At 40.8% G+C, this 17753-nt stretch overlaps 1 protein-coding gene and 1 long non-coding RNA gene across 2 annotated transcripts; both read right to left on the reverse strand.

Annotated features, from left to right (window-relative positions):
- Nucleotides 1–4676: 4676 nt before the first annotated feature.
- Nucleotides 4677–6476, reverse strand: LOC146980772 (protein mono-ADP-ribosyltransferase PARP15-like). The gene is made up of 3 exons (XM_085787999.1): nt 6330–6476; nt 5949–6123; nt 4677–4997 (listed from the first exon to the last, which is right to left on the reverse strand). Exons 1-3 carry the CDS (start codon nt 6474–6476, stop codon nt 4714–4716), a joined length of 606 nt encoding a protein of 201 aa, XP_085644125.1. The 3' UTR covers nt 4677–4713.
- A 1868-nt stretch (nt 6477–8344) lies between these two features.
- Nucleotides 8345–17385, reverse strand: LOC146980773 (uncharacterized). The gene is made up of 3 exons (XR_015036627.1): nt 17337–17385; nt 12149–12199; nt 8345–8966 (listed from the first exon to the last, which is right to left on the reverse strand). It is a non-coding gene; the product is annotated as an uncharacterized LOC146980773 (long non-coding RNA).
- Between the last annotated feature and the right edge of the window lie 368 nt (nt 17386–17753).

Consider the following 17753-nt stretch of genomic DNA (forward strand, 5'->3'; position numbering starts at 1 on the left):
GTTGCAAAAATATCAATCAGTGTTTCTCAAACCACCAGACGACGTCCTCAAATGTCTTGTTTTGTCCACAAACCAAAGAGAGACTCAGTTTATTGTCATAATGGAATAAAGAAACCAGAAATATTCACATTTAAGAAGCTAAAATAAGAGAATTTTGACTTTTATTTCTTTAAATACTACTCAAACCGATTATTAGATTATCAAAATAGTTGAGGATTCAGCTTCTCATCATCAAACAAAGACAGAACGTCCTTCTGCTCAGTCTCATCTCCTTATGTCAGCTCCTCACTGAGCAACCTCTGGAGGCTCTGAAACATCTGGAGGAGGAAGACGGATTCTTACACTGGAGGAAAATCAGAAATAGGTTTTAAAATTGAAAAATATGAGAGATGCGGTTGATGTAGCTGACACTATTATGGAATTATGTTTGGGATTTTGTGCAAAACGATATGATTTTCTGTTTGACAGGGTATCCGCGGGGTCTTGAAAAGTATTAAAAGGTGATAAATCAATTTTGGGAAAATTAAGACCCTTAAAAAGTATTAAAAAGTCTTTTCACGACTTTATAAAGTCTTAAATATTGAATTGATAGCTGTCCAAGAATTTGAATTGTAAAAAACATTGCGGAAGCGTGTGAATTCATTTGTTTTATTAAAAAACAAAGATGAACCGGTTCATGAAAAAGAAAAGAAGATTGTTGTTTTTGTTTTTGTTTTTTTGAGAGTTGAGCAATGTGTTTTTTGATAAACTTTGCCTTTTATTTATTATCCCAGCCTTTTTTTAATTCTGTTGTATCATAGTGGTCTATATAGTCTTTATCACAAAAACTAAAACTGTTCAGTTAATGTAAATGGTTACAGCTTGAAGTGGCGGTGAGGTTAGGTATCAAAAAATGTTGAGAAGGTCTTGAAAAAGTCTTAAAAAGGTATTGAAATTAACTTCAAGATTCCTGTATAAACCCTGTTTGATGTTTTGAGTGATGTGATCTGAATAAGTTGATCATGTAAGAAGGGTAGGCGAAAATAAGCGATAGCTTCATCCTATGCCATTTCGGTTTGGCTTTTTTCTAGTTGAACTGATGTTTTCTGTTGGACTTTCCATTTTGAATGACCTGACCGAAATAAACAAATTTTCATTCATTCATTCATTCATTCATTAAAACGCCACTTTAAGACGCATGCTGACCTTTGACCTTACGTCACACCAATTCCTTCATAGGTGTCTTCCTCATTTCTTTTGCATACTGTTCCTGGGGTCTTAGTCTACTTCTGATATCATTTTGGTGGCATTTTACTGTAGAAATGTGGAGAAAAATAACCTTAAAGTCACCCCTATAATAAAACCCAGTTACAGTATGCTGACCTTTGACCTTACGTCACATCAATTCATTCATAGGTGTGTTCCTCATTTCTTTTGCATACTGTTCCTGGGGTCTTATTCTACTTCTGATATCATTTTGGTGGCATTCTACTGTAGAAATGTGGAGAAAAATAACCTTAAAGTCACCCCTATAATAAAACCCATTTACAGAAAAGTAAAAAAAATCATTTTAAAAATCCCACCCATAATGACTTAACCCCATTTAGTGTATGCTGACCTTTGACCTTACGTCACATCAATTCCTTGTGTGTTCCTCATCTCTTTTGCATACTGTTCCTGGGGTCTTATTCTACTTCTGGTATCATTTTGGTGGCATTCTACTGTAGAAATTTGGAGAAAAATAACCTTAAAGTCACCCCTATAATAAAACCCAGTTACAGTATGCTGACCTTTGACCTTACATCAGATCAATTCCTTCATATGTGTGTTCCTCATTTCTTTTGAATATTGTTCCTGACATCTCACTCTACTTCTGGTATCATTTTGGTGGCATTTTACTGTAGAAATTTGGAGAAAAATCATTTTAAAAATCCCACCCATAATGACTTAACCCCATTTACAGTATGCTGACCTTTGACCTTACCTCACACCAATTCCTTCATAGGTGTCTTCCTCATTTCTTTTGCATACTGTTCCTGGGGTCTTATTCTACTTCTGATATAATTTTGGTGGCATTCTACTGTAGAAATGTGGAGAAAAATAACCTTAAAGTCACCCCTATAATAAAACCCAGTTACAGTATGCTGACCTTTGACCTTACGTCAGATCAATTCCTTCATATGTGTGTTCCTCATCTCTTTTGAATATTGTTCCTGACATCTCACTCTACTTCTGATATCATTTTTGGGGGCATTCTACTGTAGAAATGTGGAGAAAAATAATTTAAAAAATCCCACCCATAATGATTTATTATTGTAGGGGTGACTTTAAGGTTATTTTTCTCCACATTTCTACAGTAGAATGCCACTAAAATGATACCAGAAGTAGAGTGAGATGTCAGGAACAATATTCAAAAGAAATGAGAAACACACCTATGAAGGAATTGATGTGACGTAAGGTCAAAGGTCAGCATACAGTAACTGGGTTTTATTAAAGGGGTGACTTTAAGGTTATTTTTCTCCACATTTCTACAGTAGAATGCCACCAAAATGATACCAGAAGTAGAATAAGACCCCAGGAACAGTATGCAAAAGAAATGAGGAAGACACCTATGAAGGAATTGGTGTGAGGTAAGGTCAAAGGTCAGCATACTGTAAATGGGGTTAAGTCATTATGGGTGGGATTTTTAAAATGATTTTTCTCCAAATTTCTACAGTAAAATGCCACCAAAATGATACCAGAAGTAGAGTGAGATGTCAGGAACAATATTCAAAAGAAATGAGGAAGACACCTATGAAGGAATTGATGTGACGTAAGGTCAAAGGTCAGCATACAGTAAATGGGGTTAAGTCATTATGGGTGGGATTTTTAAAATGGTTTTTCTCCACATTTCTACAGTAGAATGCCACCAAAATGATATCAGAAGTAGAATAAGACCCCAGGAACAGTATGCAAAAGAAATGAGGAAGACACCTATGAAGGAATTGGTGTGAGGTAAGGTCAAAGGTCAGCATACTGTAAATGGGTTTTATTATACGGGTGACTTTAAGGTTATTTTTCTCCACATTTCTACAGTAAAATGCCACCAAAATGATATCAGAAGTAGACTAAGACCCCAGGAACAGTATGCAAAAGAAATGAGGAAGACACCTATGAAGGAATTGGTGTGAGGTAAGGTCAAAGGTCAGCATACAGTAAATGGCTTTTATTATAGGGGTCGTTTTAAATTATTTTTTCTCCACATTTCTACAGTAAAATGTCGATGAAAGGTGATTTTTCTCCCCTTTACGGCAGTGAAATATAACTAAAAAGTTGATTAATCTTGTAAGTGATTTTCCTCCACATTTCTCCAGTAAAAGCACATAGGCTTTATGTATCTTTCAGGACCTTCACTTTGCTCGAGAACCGTGTTTACCGTATTTAGCTACTGTAGCGCGCGCCCAACGAAAATCAAACAGCGGCTCACTTTACCACTATCTCGCAAACAGCGGCTCACTTTACCGCGGTCTATTATTACATAATAATAATGTTTGTTTGTCTGTTGTATAAATATAGTTGAATGGAAAAATTCAGACGTTGCAGTCGGTGCAATCAATATAGACTCATTAGTTTTGGCCTAAATAAGCACTGTCATCTGAAAAAAAAAAAAAGGCAGAATTAAAATGTGATTATTGTAGAAGAACAGATGCGTTTGTTCTGCACTGAACCAAATAAACCTCATCTATTTATTTTATAGGCTATCTTAAGTAGCCTACAGTACAGCAATGATGACACATTGAGACTCTGACCCGCCCACATCCAGTCAGAACTACACTGACCTGAATCAAATCAAATCAAATCAAATCAACTTTATTTATATGGCACTTTTCATACGTTGCAGTAACACAAAGTGCTTCACAGAGGATAAAAACAATACAAAACGCCATGAAAACCCCAAACCTCCCACCCCCACAAATATACACACAGATACACAATTATTACATACACACTCACGCACATACATAGACATGCGGACAAACATACACACACCCACACACATACACTAGCTGTCGCTGAGGAGGCTGGGCACCGAGATCCGAGGTCAACACAACCTGCTGTCGATCAATCTGACACTTCAATTAACTGTGTTAATCTTAAGATTTAGATAGTAATTATGACTTACAGTGGTAAAAATACTATTATACTAATGAGATGTACTTTATTATTTTACCCTGTGATTCTGTGACAGGACAGAAATAAACAGGATGTGTTAATGAGCCGACAGCGCCACCCACTGGTGAAAATGTGCAGCTTTCAGTTTGACACATTCAATATATGAACTGTTTTTCTTTTTTCTCAAACTGATAATTCGACAAAATCAGTCTCTTTAAAACACTGACTCCAAATACCAATGAATACTGGATCAATTAATTTCCTGTCAATAAAACTAATGGATCAGTACTATAGAACATTCATGTACTACCCAACCTTTTCTACTACCACTGGGCTGCCAACATCCAATCCTGCGCTGGATGCGAGCAGATAATGATTCCCCTGCTTGGTGCCTGATGGAATTGTCATCTTGTGCTCCACTGGCTTTGACTTCCACCACTGCTAATGCTAACACTGGCTATGTAGCAACAGCAACAATTTGCATACAGCACCTAAAAAAAGTTGAACAAATGTTAAAGCTCTTGCAATTTTTTATTTTATTTAAATCTCATTTTTATTACAGCACAGTGTGATCATGGTAGTTTATGTAAATGTGATAAGGTATTCTGGGTAAGCCTGTATGTCATTAAAGACTGCAAATATGGTTGGGTCGGAAAGATTGTTGGTAACACTGTCATACAGATCTGCAGCATTCCCAGAGCCTTTCGCAGGTGGGGTGATCATTCCACGTTTCCCAATGGTGTAGTCACCAACCAAGACTCTGGCGAGGTACATGCGCTTGTGACCCAGGATGTCCGGCTTGGCATAGCTTCCTGCTGCGTAGACAGGATCCACGGCAAAGTAGGTACCTCTACCATACATTGCAGCTGCAGCAAAAAAATAAACACATTAAACAATAAACCAAGTGTAACAAATTGAATGATCCTCACATTTTAACTGAAATTTAACTGAAATTATTCAAATACTAATTTAAGATTTCAATACCAACCAAATCAACTCTTTTCAAATATTTCTCCATCCTGACTTACTCAACAAAAATAACTCAAACCATGGTATTCCTCAACAGTAGTGTTTCCAGTTTTCATAAGCCATAACCCAAACATCACAAACAAAATTTACTATTCCTCATTTCATAAGTCTGTTCAAAAAAAGAAAAAGAAAAAAAGAAGAGCCCCTTTTCCTTTGATCCAGTCTTTTAAATTAATCCTACATCCAAATCCAAACGAAATTTTTCTTCCTTAATAGTCACAGAAATCAAAAAAGACAAAAAAGTTGAGGATTTCTGCTCTGGTAATCCATCACATGATGTTCCCTCTGCCATGATTTGTCTCCTGTTCCCTGTTAATGTCTTGTTTTATTTTGAAATTCCATGTCTTGTTTTCCTGTGTTTTCCCTCCTGTGATCACCTCATGTGTCTCACCCGTGTTTGATAGCAGCACTTCTGTCTCCTTTCCTCATTTATTTAACCTTGGTTTCTTCCCCATTGCCCTTTGAGGATTTCTATATTCATGCTTTTATGTGAGTTCCTGTATTTGTTTGTTTTTTCAATAATTCATTTTTTTGTTGCTCCTCCATCCCTCCACTAGCCTCGTCCCCTGTCCATGCTGTCTTCTTTTAGTGGATAACAAAGGATGAGTCATAAACTCTATAGATATCTGCAGATCTCTGTATATCTGGTGCCACACATTCAAACATAAAACTTTCTCCCTATAGACTCTCTGCTATCACATCATGTCTAGCGGCCTCCCTATGTTTTCATGCGTCAGTGGACACACAATATTTTACAATGCAGGTACAATGCAGGTTGTAACTGTTACCGTTTTTTTCTGAATAGCTGCGGTTGAATCCCTGTTTGTTGATGGAATCAATGGCGTCGGCCTTGGTGCCATGAAAGAGCAGCTTTTCGTTGTTGGTGTGTTTGTTCTTCACTTCCAGCTGTTTCTTCATGAGCTGGTAACTCTGCCACAGTGTCGCGTTTTGGACTCGTTCAATCTGCCAAAAGAGTTATAACATGTTATTCGTTCTGTAAATTATTTTCACTCTGTTGACTTAATGTGTTTTCTACTTTGTGTTACAACTAGATAATCTTAGTTAGGACTAATCCTGTTTTCATAGTATTACCCAATGACCAAAAACCAAAATATTCCAGATACCAGTGCTGCTGTATTTAACTTAAAACGATCAGATAGTGGCCATACACTGATAATGTTCGTACGAATGGTCCTTTTGAATTCCTTCTCCACATCATTGTATTCTTTAGATCCTGCTGTGAGAGTAAACAGCTTCACAATGTCACCTTCCATGGCGTCCCAGTTTCCAGGCAGGGCAGTGTAATCTGCAAACATCACAACAGGAACGTTTGTTTGAAGGTAGGAAAAGGGAACATACAGATACTAATATTTCCATGGGGAAATGTTCATCTAATTGTTTAGATTACAGTTCTAACCTTGCACTTGAAAAAGACAAAACATTTTACATTTCGTGTTCAGTTGCAAAAAAGGTTTTTTTTGTATTTGCTGGAAGGACATCAAATATATTGTTCTCATTCTTCCTTAGACACGGCTACAGAGGTAAGACACCTGAATTTTCCATTTTCCTTTCACATTTACACACCTAGCAAAAAAGCTTACAAGTTAGGGACATCACTAGGCTAAAGCTTCTGTGTAGTTTAGTAGGAACCTTTGATGGAAATACCAGCATTTACTGAATACAAAGTAGAGAAACATACGGTGGCGGCCCTTAAGTGCAAATCACAACGGCAAATCGGAAAACACAACAAATCAAAAAAAGCAACAACAAATCAAAAAACAAAACAACAAAACAGAAAACACAACACAGGCCTTCGACGGTGCTGCTCAGCTGGTGACCCGGGCTCAAGTGCTACGCTACATTAGCATGTTTGCGCTGTGTATGTTGTTTTTGTTTTTGAGTGTCAGCTGAGTGTCAACTGTCGTAATGGATACATTCACGCTCTCTTATGACGTAATCTCATGGCGCACTCCTCCTCTAACAAATAATCGGAAAACAATAACGAATGGAAACGGGCAAAAATTCGCATTTGCTTTTTGCGCATTTTCACAATATCCGCTCTTAAAGCAGAACTATGCAAGTCGGCCGGAAATAGCTCGCTTCTTCGTTGGTTTTTCGTTTTTTTTTCCCTCTCCGGAGCTCCCCCACAGTTCTGGGAGGCACATGTCACTGTCGTAAAAAAAAAAAAACTTGCCGCCACCACCTCCTCCAGTCCCTCCCTACACGTGCTTGTGTTTACTGCTGAAGGTAGAGAGCGGTGTTTGCTCAGCCCTGCTAACACGGAGCTAACGCTAACACGGAGCTATGCTAAGACAGAGCTAACGCTAACATGGCCACACACAGACAAAGACACAGACATACACACACATGAATAAAGGTTCCAAAACGCGAAGGCGTGTGTGTGTCATGATGTATTACATTATCTTATAAAAGATCTGTGTTAGCATTAGCTCCCCGTTAGCCACAAGCCGAACTTCATCAGTACAAACATTTCATGTTTCCATGGTTTCCTCCGACTTTCCAAACTCAAACCAATCAATCACCCTAACCCTAACCAATCACGATTCGTGACATGCATGACGTCATCTGCGTTGTTATCTCGTACTGCCGTAAGGCAGTTTCTCGCGATAGTTCTATCCATTGACGAGATTTGTAACACCGAGACGGACGACTGATCTTGCAAGTGCGGTTTTCAGCAAGTGGGGGGGGTGAGCGCATTGGCCTAGACCCCATTCACCTCACATAAATAAATTTTCTTTCCTTCCTTCCTTCCTTCCACATCAAAGGGACACCGCCGGAAATAAAAGAAATACATGTGGTTTTAAAATGTTTTTTTTTATGGTTTGTTTGGAACATTGAACACTAGAACGGCCAAGAGGGGGGGGGGGGGGGCGCTCACCATTAACAAATAATTACATTATAATATAAGGGAAAAGTCAATTTCCAGTAGTTCAACCCCAACCAAGTATTGAGTGCATATAGATTTCAGAAGGCCAACATTTCTATATTATGTATTTTAAGACTTGAAAACATCTCTAAGGTATATTTTGAACAAATGTATTAAAAGTATATGCAAATACACAGCAAACTTTTGACTTGAAGTTAAATTTGTCTTTATTATGGTAAACCTGCCATAATAGAGAGAGATTTCATTTTCTTGTTGGAATTGTTTCACTTACCAGCAGCTTTAACAGCACTCACGAAATCTGTTCCTCTCTGTTGTTTCGGCCTTAGTTGATGATCTGGTAGAGTTGATGTTGTATCCTCAAATATTCCATAGCAAACATGTTCTCCATTGTTTTCCTTTGCAGTTTGACCCAGTCGTGTTAACAGCTCTGTACGGTCCTGGTTCTCCTGCTTCAAGTATCTGTATCTACATTTTCTGATCATGTGTTTCAATGGTGGACGGTTCATGTAGTTTTCACCTGAACCCCACTTTCTGGGTGTTAGTAACAGTATCAGTGAATGATCAAATGATTGATCACTGAAGAGTTTCAGGACTCTGCAGAGCCTCAGTCTCTGTTCCTCAGTGAAGTCTTCAGGCTGTAGAACCAGCAGGAACACATGAGGTCCAGGAGCAGAGATTTTGTCACATTCTTCTATGAACTGTATCAGTTTGTCTTCAGAGATGTTTGGGTGCAGATCTGGAGTGTTAATCACAGCAATTTTCTTCTCCCCTTCTGGTTCACTGACTCTCACACAGCAGTCAGTTTGTTTGATGAACACAGTTACTCCCAGTATGAAGTTCCCCACTGAATTCCTCTCAGACCAGCTGTTCCCCAGCAGAACAACCCTCAGCTCTGACACTGAGGAGAAAAAAAAACGGCAACAATATGTTCAGTGTTGTGCCTATTAATGTATTTGTTATTGCTGGGACAGCAATTTGGTAGTAAAACAACAACAAAATTATAGCTGCTGCACCCTGGGCGATTTTGACAAAATTAGGCAATTTTAAAGTGAAAGTTGCAAAGCCGTAGCACGTATGGTTGATCTGTTATGATTTTATTTTCAAAGTTTTGAAATTTAGATGCAGGCTGTATAGCCACAATCACGACTATTGTCTTGTATTAATAATTGCAGACATCTGGCATTTTGATATGTCATTATCATCACCCTTGTTGGGGCTCGGACACACAACCAGTGACACCAAGGACCAGCTCCTAACTCACTGAGCTAACTGTCTGCAAGTGCATCATGGTGTGTCACCGACCAGACAGCAGTTGTCTAGTCAGATTTCAAAAATTGTCAAAATGTCAGAAATTCTGTTATCTAAACAAAAATCTGATTTTTCAAATTTCACTCATTATCTACTCACCCTCATGTCAACTAAGAGCTGTGAGGATTTTCAGAGTCCTCCGTGCCTTCTCTGAGTTACGGGGGGGGGGGTATTTGTCCATATAATGGTTGTGAATGGATACCACTTTTCTTCGTCCAAAAAGATACACCAAAAAACATCCAAATACCTCCATACTGCTCGTCTGTAATGTCCCTCTTGTATTAAAGCCCCAACATGAGAAATTGTTCCGAAAAAAATTAAATAAGTCTATGTTTTAAGCTTGTTTGTAGCGGAAGCTCCCAGTGTCTCAGTTCACTGCTTATGTCGGGGCTTCAACATATTTAGAATTTTGGGTGAACTACCCCTTTAATTGCATCTTGACAGCATCAGTGTTTTGCTTCATGAGATAAAATCTGATGTTTAAAAATGCAATGCAAATATAAATCTTGCCATATTTCTGTCAGGGAGACTGCTCGAGTGGACAGCCTCTAAGCCCAGTAGTTTTGTAGTAAGTAGTTTGCCTTGTGATCCAACAGAGGGCGCATTAACCTGTAGCATAAACTTTGAGTTATCAGTAATCTAAATAGCTATAAGTGTTGTGTTCTCTGTAAAATGGAGGACAAAAATCAAAAAGACGTTCTGAGCAGGAAATCTTAACATCAAAGCATCAGTGAAGCAGTGTGACGTTATTTTAGGTTCTATAGCTACAGTAGATCACGGGTCGGCAACCTTTGTGACATGGAGTGCCGGTTTGAAATTTTCTTGTCAATGAGTGTGCCACTACAATAAAACAATGTAACACAAAATACAAAAACAACAGCTGTGTAGTTGGGTTACAGCGTCGTCGTCAGGTTTATTGATAACAGAACAGCTGGTGTGAGAGCGTGAAGCCAAAGGAGAGGAGATTAACTCGTCGGTACGGTAACAGTAGGGTGGATTCGCCTAATGTGGGACACTGCCTAATGTGGGACACTTAAGCTTAAATGGGTGTAGGTCTTCCTATAGCAAAAGAAAGTTAATGTAAATGTGGTCTCACACAAGCTGTGATATTGCATTATCAAAATCACATGACATCTCAAATGTCCAATCATAGGTTTAGGAGGGAGAGCCTTCAAACCGGAGGCACCCTGTGTGAAGACCACCAAAATGCTAGGTACTTAGGGTTTGGACAAAAATAATGTTAAGGCCATAATTTATTAAAAAAAACAAAATTATTGCAATTTTTTGTCAAAATGTGTTTATAATATGTTGATGCATTAAAATATATCTTAATATGGTGTAACCATTCTCAATATTTAGGATTTTGATCAACATTTCTACTGTCCCACTTTAGGAAACATGCTTTCCTAAAGCGGGACAGGTGGTTTTTCCTAATGTGGGACAGTGCTTTTCCAGGTAAAACTAATAGGTTGAACAATAACAATGATTGTTTACATGGTTTTATTGTTATAATGCATTGTTTTGAATATTTTACAACAAAAGAAAATTATATTTATTAACTGGAAGTGGTCATAATACTGTTAAAGGGGTAAATGGCTCTGATTTTTTTTCTTTCTTGTTTCTAAATCTTGTCTTTTTTGATAATGTTCATGAATAATGTTGTGTTTAGAAGTAATCAAAGGATAGCACATTACTGATTAATTAAATGTAATGTATTTCAGATCACAGTGGCAAAAAAGAGTAAGGCAATGAGACAAAATCAGGGAAAGAAAACATGGGAAAAGAAAGGAAAATAATCAAGCAAGTGAACTCAACCAGTGGAAAAAAGACAGGATGAGGGGAAACATTACTGAATATAGGGAGATCACTGAGGATGATGGTGTCCCACAATTGAGGTTGTTGACCAGGGCTTGGAATGACCCTAGCGAAGGGTAAAAGGTCACATCCACCACACAATTGGTAGAAAACCGTATAGAAGATGAAGCAGAACTAGGACAATAAGTGATATTATTGAACACTGGTTTGCAATCTAGCATTTATCATGTAAATTAAGATGACTTTTAAACAGACTTTTTAGTGTCCCACATTAGGAGCATGACTGTCCCACATTAGGGAACAGAAATTGCCACAAAAAACTTTGCAATCAGAGTTGAAATATGTATGGTATTTCTTTTAGGAGTGTGATATCAGAATTTTCTCTTTGGATTCCATTAGATAACAACCTAAGGATTTCAGAATGGTACAGGATGTAGATTGAAAGTGTTTGCTTCATATCGCAAAATACACCAGAAGTCTAAATTGCAAAAAATGTCCCACATTAGGCGAATTCACCCTACGTCTGCCCCGACAATAAAGCAGTGGTGGCATTAATGATGCAGCGTCAGGCCGCTCACTGTCACTGAAACGCTTGATTGAATCTCTGATTAAAAACACTGAGCCGCTAGCGTCTTGCATGCCCCCTGCAGCGAATCTGGGTTCGATTCCACCCAGCGGACCCTTTGCTGCGTGTCAATCCCCCATCTCACTCTCTCGCCCTCCCTGTCTCTCTCCAGCTGTCCTTTCAAAATAAATGCGCAGAAAGCCCGGAAAACCCCCCCCAAAACTCTGACTCGGGAGCTGGAATATAGCGGTGAGAAATTTAGCGGTGGAGGTCAGGTGCCAGCGTGCCAATGATTATGCCACCGCGTGCCAAAGGTTGCTGACCCCTGCTGTAGATGGTAAAGTAATTCAACAAACAGAGCAGATGTTGTAAGATGAGTTGAACAAACTCACTGTCAGGTGGCAGAATTTCATAGCTCAGGCTGCGCTTCAGGGGCGGCACATCTGTAAAACAGGCAGAAGTAAAAAGTCGCTCATAAAAACAATAAATAAAATTGTTCCCATAAAGTCTCCTCATCTGAAATATTGCACAAGAACAATATCCACATATTCCTCAACCATTAGGCCTACAAACAAAATAATATTGAAATATAACGAAACATGCTCTTATTATGGGACTCATTATGCAGTTAATGTACAAGAAGCTGTTACATGTGATTCATTTTGACTCCCAGCTTCTATCTTGGGCCTTGTCCACACAAGCCTGGGTGTTTTTGAAACCAAAGTTTTGTTCCTGTCCACACGAGTGGTGTAATAAGAATACTCCGTACACACGCAACTAGGGATGTTTACCTTTCACATTTGAATCGATACGGTACCGATACTCGGTACTACCTGGGAATCGGTACCGGTACTCAACGGTACCTGTTTTCGGTTCTTTTTGAGCATATGTGTGTTAATTAAAGTTATTTTGTCTCTAAAAAATAGTCAAAATTCAGATTTTTTTAATATTTTTTTAATAATCAAATAGTCATTCAATGAAAAAAGTAAAATAAAAATATAGCCGCAAGCGGCAATCTGCGGGTTCTAACCTGCTCTGCCCCAAACCAGCGACCCTGACCCTCACCCGCCGCAGCTGACGACATCACCCGCTCTGTCCCTGAAGGCTCCATGCAATACACAACCATTACAAGCCCAAACCAGGTGTTCGGTTACACTTTTATAACGTTTGTGGCGCCCCTATGTGCCAATCTCAAAATCTTTTTTTGGGCATGTTCTTAATCCCCTTCTGAAGATATCCACCCAGTTTTGTGACGATCGGAAAAACGGTTAACGTTTAGAGCTGATATTCGCTAAGCCCCGCCCTTTGCGAGGATATTTTGCTTGACGGCAGCCACGTTTTTCGTCCGATCCTGCTCATTTATAATAGAAATGACTGTCTAAACATTAGGGGCCCTAGTTTGGTGGCGCAGCGCAGGTGGCGCAAGGTAGCGCAGCCGGTCTAATGCAAGTTTCGACCAGCGCAGCCTAGCGCAAAGTCAGATTGGAAGATTGGCAGATCGCGCTGCGCTGAGATAGGCGTGGCCGCGCAGCAGGGGGAGGCGTCACAGATTCTGCTTGGTGCAGTGGAAGTTTCGTCCGAAAATGTCCCGCCGAAGTTGCGCTGAAAGCTCGCCACCTCCAACCAGGTCTAATCTCAGCGCAGGGCGAAGCGCAGCAGGTGCAGTGCAAGTTTGGCTGACTGACCTGCAGTGCACACACGTCACCAAGACCTCACAGGCAGATCTCCACAGTTCCAGACACATTTCAATGCAATAAATATCCACAATAACCACTATTTAATGCAACTAACGGAATCAACACGTGAATTTATATCTATATAGATTGTCCCGTCACATCTGACGTCAGATCAAAGCAGAGATCAAAGGCTGTCGGTGCGTAAAGGAAACTCCACCTGAATTAACACAGCAGGGACGAACTGGCACTGATAAGCAGCTGTGGATGTCCCAAGCAGGACTGAGGGTGGATGACTGCATGTCACTGCCGTGTTGAGATACCACTCTGCCCTTGTGATGATCGCTTTATTTATTTATTTACTTATTAATTCATAAGCACGTGCGACCGCATCACGCAGCCGTAATGAAAAACAAAACACAAATCATTATCTCTCTTAGCCCACCACAGCCTCGGTATCAGATAGTCAGTATATAGCCTACTACAGTATGCATCTCTATCACAGAAAAAAAAGAGACGGACAGAGAGAGAGAGAGAGGAGGACAGAGAGAGAGAGAGAGAGAGAGAGGGAGAGAGAGAGAGCGTGTCCTTTACGCTGATTTCATCCGGTGTTTGTTTATGTTGTGATTAGTGTAGCCTACACCTCTCATCTTATACACAAGGTTTGAATAAATGTGAGTTTCTTTATTAGTTTATTAGTTGTTGTTTCTTAGATTGCGTAGGGGTTCTCAGTGTATCAGATCAATCCTGGTTAAGTATATTAGTAAACTCATTATTGGTCACTCTGAGCTCGGACCTCCGGACCAAAACAGCTGTTTCCTCCTGGGAGAGGTTCGGCCTCTGGCGTCGCTGTTTCCTCCGTCCATGTCCAAGTATAAAATGACAAACTTGCAGCGCGCATCACCCGCCGCGCAGTTAAAGGTGAGGAGAGGAGCTCCTTTGATTGGTGAAGATCTGACTCGGCTGTGTCAAACCCACTCCACGCCTTTCTCTCCTCCTCCTGTCTCCCTCCCGCCCTCTCTCCTCCCTCTTTGCCGTTTGCGCCGGTGGGAGGGACGAGGGGAGGGATTGCGCTGGTCTAAGTCTGACTGCGCGGCCCACCAATCTTGCGAAATGGACCTGGGCCACACCCCGTTGGTGTGGCGAAGCTGCGCTGATCTTAGACTTCACCTGGTCGACAAAACTAGGGCCCTAGGTCTTAACATTATGCAAATTAGCAAAAATTCTGTAAGGGCAGCGTTCATGGTGCAAGAGGCTTTTTTGCAGAGGACTATCAGGAGGATGTGTGTGTAAAATTTCAAATCAATAGCACTTTTGGTGCGGCGGGGAGAGCCTTTCAAAGTTTACACTCTGTGTTATAGAGCCCCCGTCAGGCCGATTGGGATCAAATTTTTTGAGCAGCATTTGGATGTCGTTTATAGTCGATGTACCAAGTTTCATGTCCCTAGGTCCTTCCAGCCAGCCAGCCATAAATCAATAAAACGCAAAGTATGATGGTTAATGACGCACAGGCCACGCCCACTTTCACCTATCAACATGGCACTCAAGATATTACTTAATACTCACCCCTAGAGCATGCATACGAAATTTGGTGAAATTCCGTCCAATGGTCTTTAAGATACAGATTTTTGGCATTTATAGCGCCCCTTATAGGCTGAGCTCAAAATGCTTTGGTGGGCAGCTTCCCAGTCCCATTGTGAACGTACCCACCAAGTTTGGTGATGATAGGTCAAAGAGTCTGGGAGTTATGGCCAATCATTTCTAAGCCCCGCCCATTGCGAAGATTCATTGGTCCGTGGCGGCCATGTTTTTTGACCAATCTGGCTCAATTATAATAGAAATTTATCTTTTCATCCCCTGAAGCCGTGTACCAAATTTGGTGTTGATAGAGTCAATATTTCAAAAGTTCTATTCATTTTACTGGTTTTCCACATTATGCAAATTAGCAAAAAATCTAGTTCGGCGGACCTTTATGGTCCCAGAGGCTTTTTTGAAGAGCACATTGAGCTGGACCTGTGGGTCAAATTTCAAGTCAATCAGACTTACGGTGGAGGGGGCGTGGCCTTCCCAAAAAGTAATTTTCAAGCCTTAAAGGTCCCATGTCATGAAAAATGTGATTTTGGTTATTTTTTGGTGCTTGGGGAGGTCTCTGGGCCACGTATATACTGCCCCATGCATCAAACTGGTCATAAACGGAGAAACACACACCGCCCATTTGTAGGAACTGTCTCTTTAAGACGAGCGGATAGCACTTCCTCCCTTCTGTGATGTCACACACAAGGTAACTCCGCCCACCGTGACCAGTTGTTTTTTTTTCAATTTTTGTGAATGCAGTTTAGGTTTCAGTTACTTGCCTGTGATTGGCCCGACCACATGCCACTCAAAAACAGTGAGCCAATCAGAGGCGAGGTTCTCATTCTCTGTTCTGATTGGCCAAATGACCTGTGCCTGCTAGATCACCAGAAAGAGGCAACAGAAAGGGGCAGTATAGACGATATTAAGCAGATCACAGGTACTCAAAACCAATGATACATCTTGTTAGGGATATCAGCAGGTAAATAAACCCAGAGAAAAGTGCACAGCATGGGGCCTTTAAAGGGATATTCCGGCTTAAGTTTAAGCCATGGTCCAACGCACCGTAACACCGAGTTAGACCCCCCCTCGAGAGATGAAGTCTGCTAACCGCTAGCTTCTCTAGTTGTAGCAACTTTAGCAATGACCACACCATAACAAACAGCGCAGTATACGGATCCGCTGGCAACCGATCAAAAAGCCTCTGACCACTTGATTCCCCCAGGTCCTATCTGTGATGTCTGCTTGTTACAGCCATGGTTACAGGTAGTCAGCTGGCATGGAGGCGATTACCGAGTGAAGTAGAATCCCGCAGCTCAAGGATGAAAATGTGTGTGTATTACTCCATATAATGCAGCCAAAGTTCCTATGTATCTTGCCTCTCAGTTTATAAAAGTTATTATCGAGTGTTCACAGGGAAATGAACAGAGAGAATCACGTAAACAAGCGCGAGATTAGATCAGGACGCCGTTCGTTGCCAGAGACTGTCTGTAATTTAGTGAACGAGACATCACAGCAGGGACAACACGGCTGAGTTTATGGAGTTTGAGAACAACAAGGGCTGGTTTCATTTCGATGGGCGCCACTATCAGTTTGAGACCGAGTTTACTGAAGACGAGCTGAAGGAAATGGAGGAGAAAAGTGAAAGAGGGAGAGCTGCGGTGGAGATGTTCTGGAAATGGAGGCTAATTATGGAGGCTATTAGGGTTCTAACCCCAAAGGGGTGCCAAAGAAAGTACCAAATTCGTGTAATACATATGCCACAACCATAGGTGGCGATGTAAGGTAAAATGGGAAGGCTCTTTTAACCAATCAGCCAGGCAGAGGTCCGACCAGGCCTCGTCCAGAACCTCCGCTGACGCCGGGCGTGTTGTTGTCTTCTTGCTGTTGGGGTCGCCAGCAAGAGCAAAAGTCGTCTTTACTGGTCGTCCAGGCGCCTTTGTTGTTGCATTAGGTTGAGCAACTGCATGTGACAACCACATAAAGCCGAGAGCATGCCAATAAACAAGATCCACTTTGTCACCTCCATTTTTTCAAGCTCACGTCAACTCCTGCAAACAACCTCTGCGGGCGGGCAGTGTTTACATCAGCACGCGCGAGCTATGAAGTGAACGAGAGAAACAATCGCGGTTCCCGTATCCACCCACTGAAACCAACCACGGCCGAAAACCTCACCCTGGACTCCGGTTTCAAAAGACCACGGTTTCAGGGTTCCAAAAGCGCGTTTGCTTGTGGACAGAACATAGAACTGGGAACATATGTTCACGGTTTCAAAAATACCCAGGCTCGTGTGGGCCTAACACTGCCTATACCACTGGGGGTGGTGGGGGCTCACCTGTTGCTACGGCCTCCATCATGTCACTCAGCTGGAGACATCAACGACCTGGACACACGCACACAGACACACACTTTTATAGACATGGGGTTAATAAAGGTTCAAAACATATCTTGAACAACTTTGAAAAATGTGACATTGAGTCTCTCTCTCTAAATAAAAGGCAAATATTGCCCCAAAACTAACGGCACCAATAAGCACTGACATGACTGAATTCGGAAATATGTAGTGATATACTGCAGACATAGGAGCGTGTAAATGTAAATATATAATCACATGAATACATGAATTAGCATCACCATACGTACGTGTCTAGAACTGGGGCAGACATTGAAAATAACACTATAGTTGACCAATGACCAGATGCATTGTACTGAATATTCAATATCTAATATATGAAAATATCTTACACTCAAA

This window comes from Trachurus japonicus, chromosome 9 (assembly GCF_045865225.1).
Source record: "Trachurus japonicus isolate A0001 chromosome 9, Traja_1.0".
Taxonomy (NCBI): Eukaryota; Metazoa; Chordata; class Actinopteri; order Carangiformes; family Carangidae; genus Trachurus; species Trachurus japonicus.

Bases quoted from the DNA above. Each gene is read 5' to 3' on its own strand.
- LOC146980772 (XM_085787999.1), bottom strand. From the start codon at position 6,476: ATGTTTGCAGATTACACTGCCCTGCCTGGAAACTGGGACGCCATGGAA. The intron at 6,124-6,329 runs GTATGGCCACTA...CTCTTTTGGCAG, and splicing joins TTCGTACGAACATTATCAGT to ATTGAACGAGTCCAAAACGC. The intron at 4,998-5,948 runs GTAACAGTTACA...TTTTTGCTGCAG, and splicing joins CAGCTATTCAGAAAAAAACG to CTGCAATGTATGGTAGAGGT.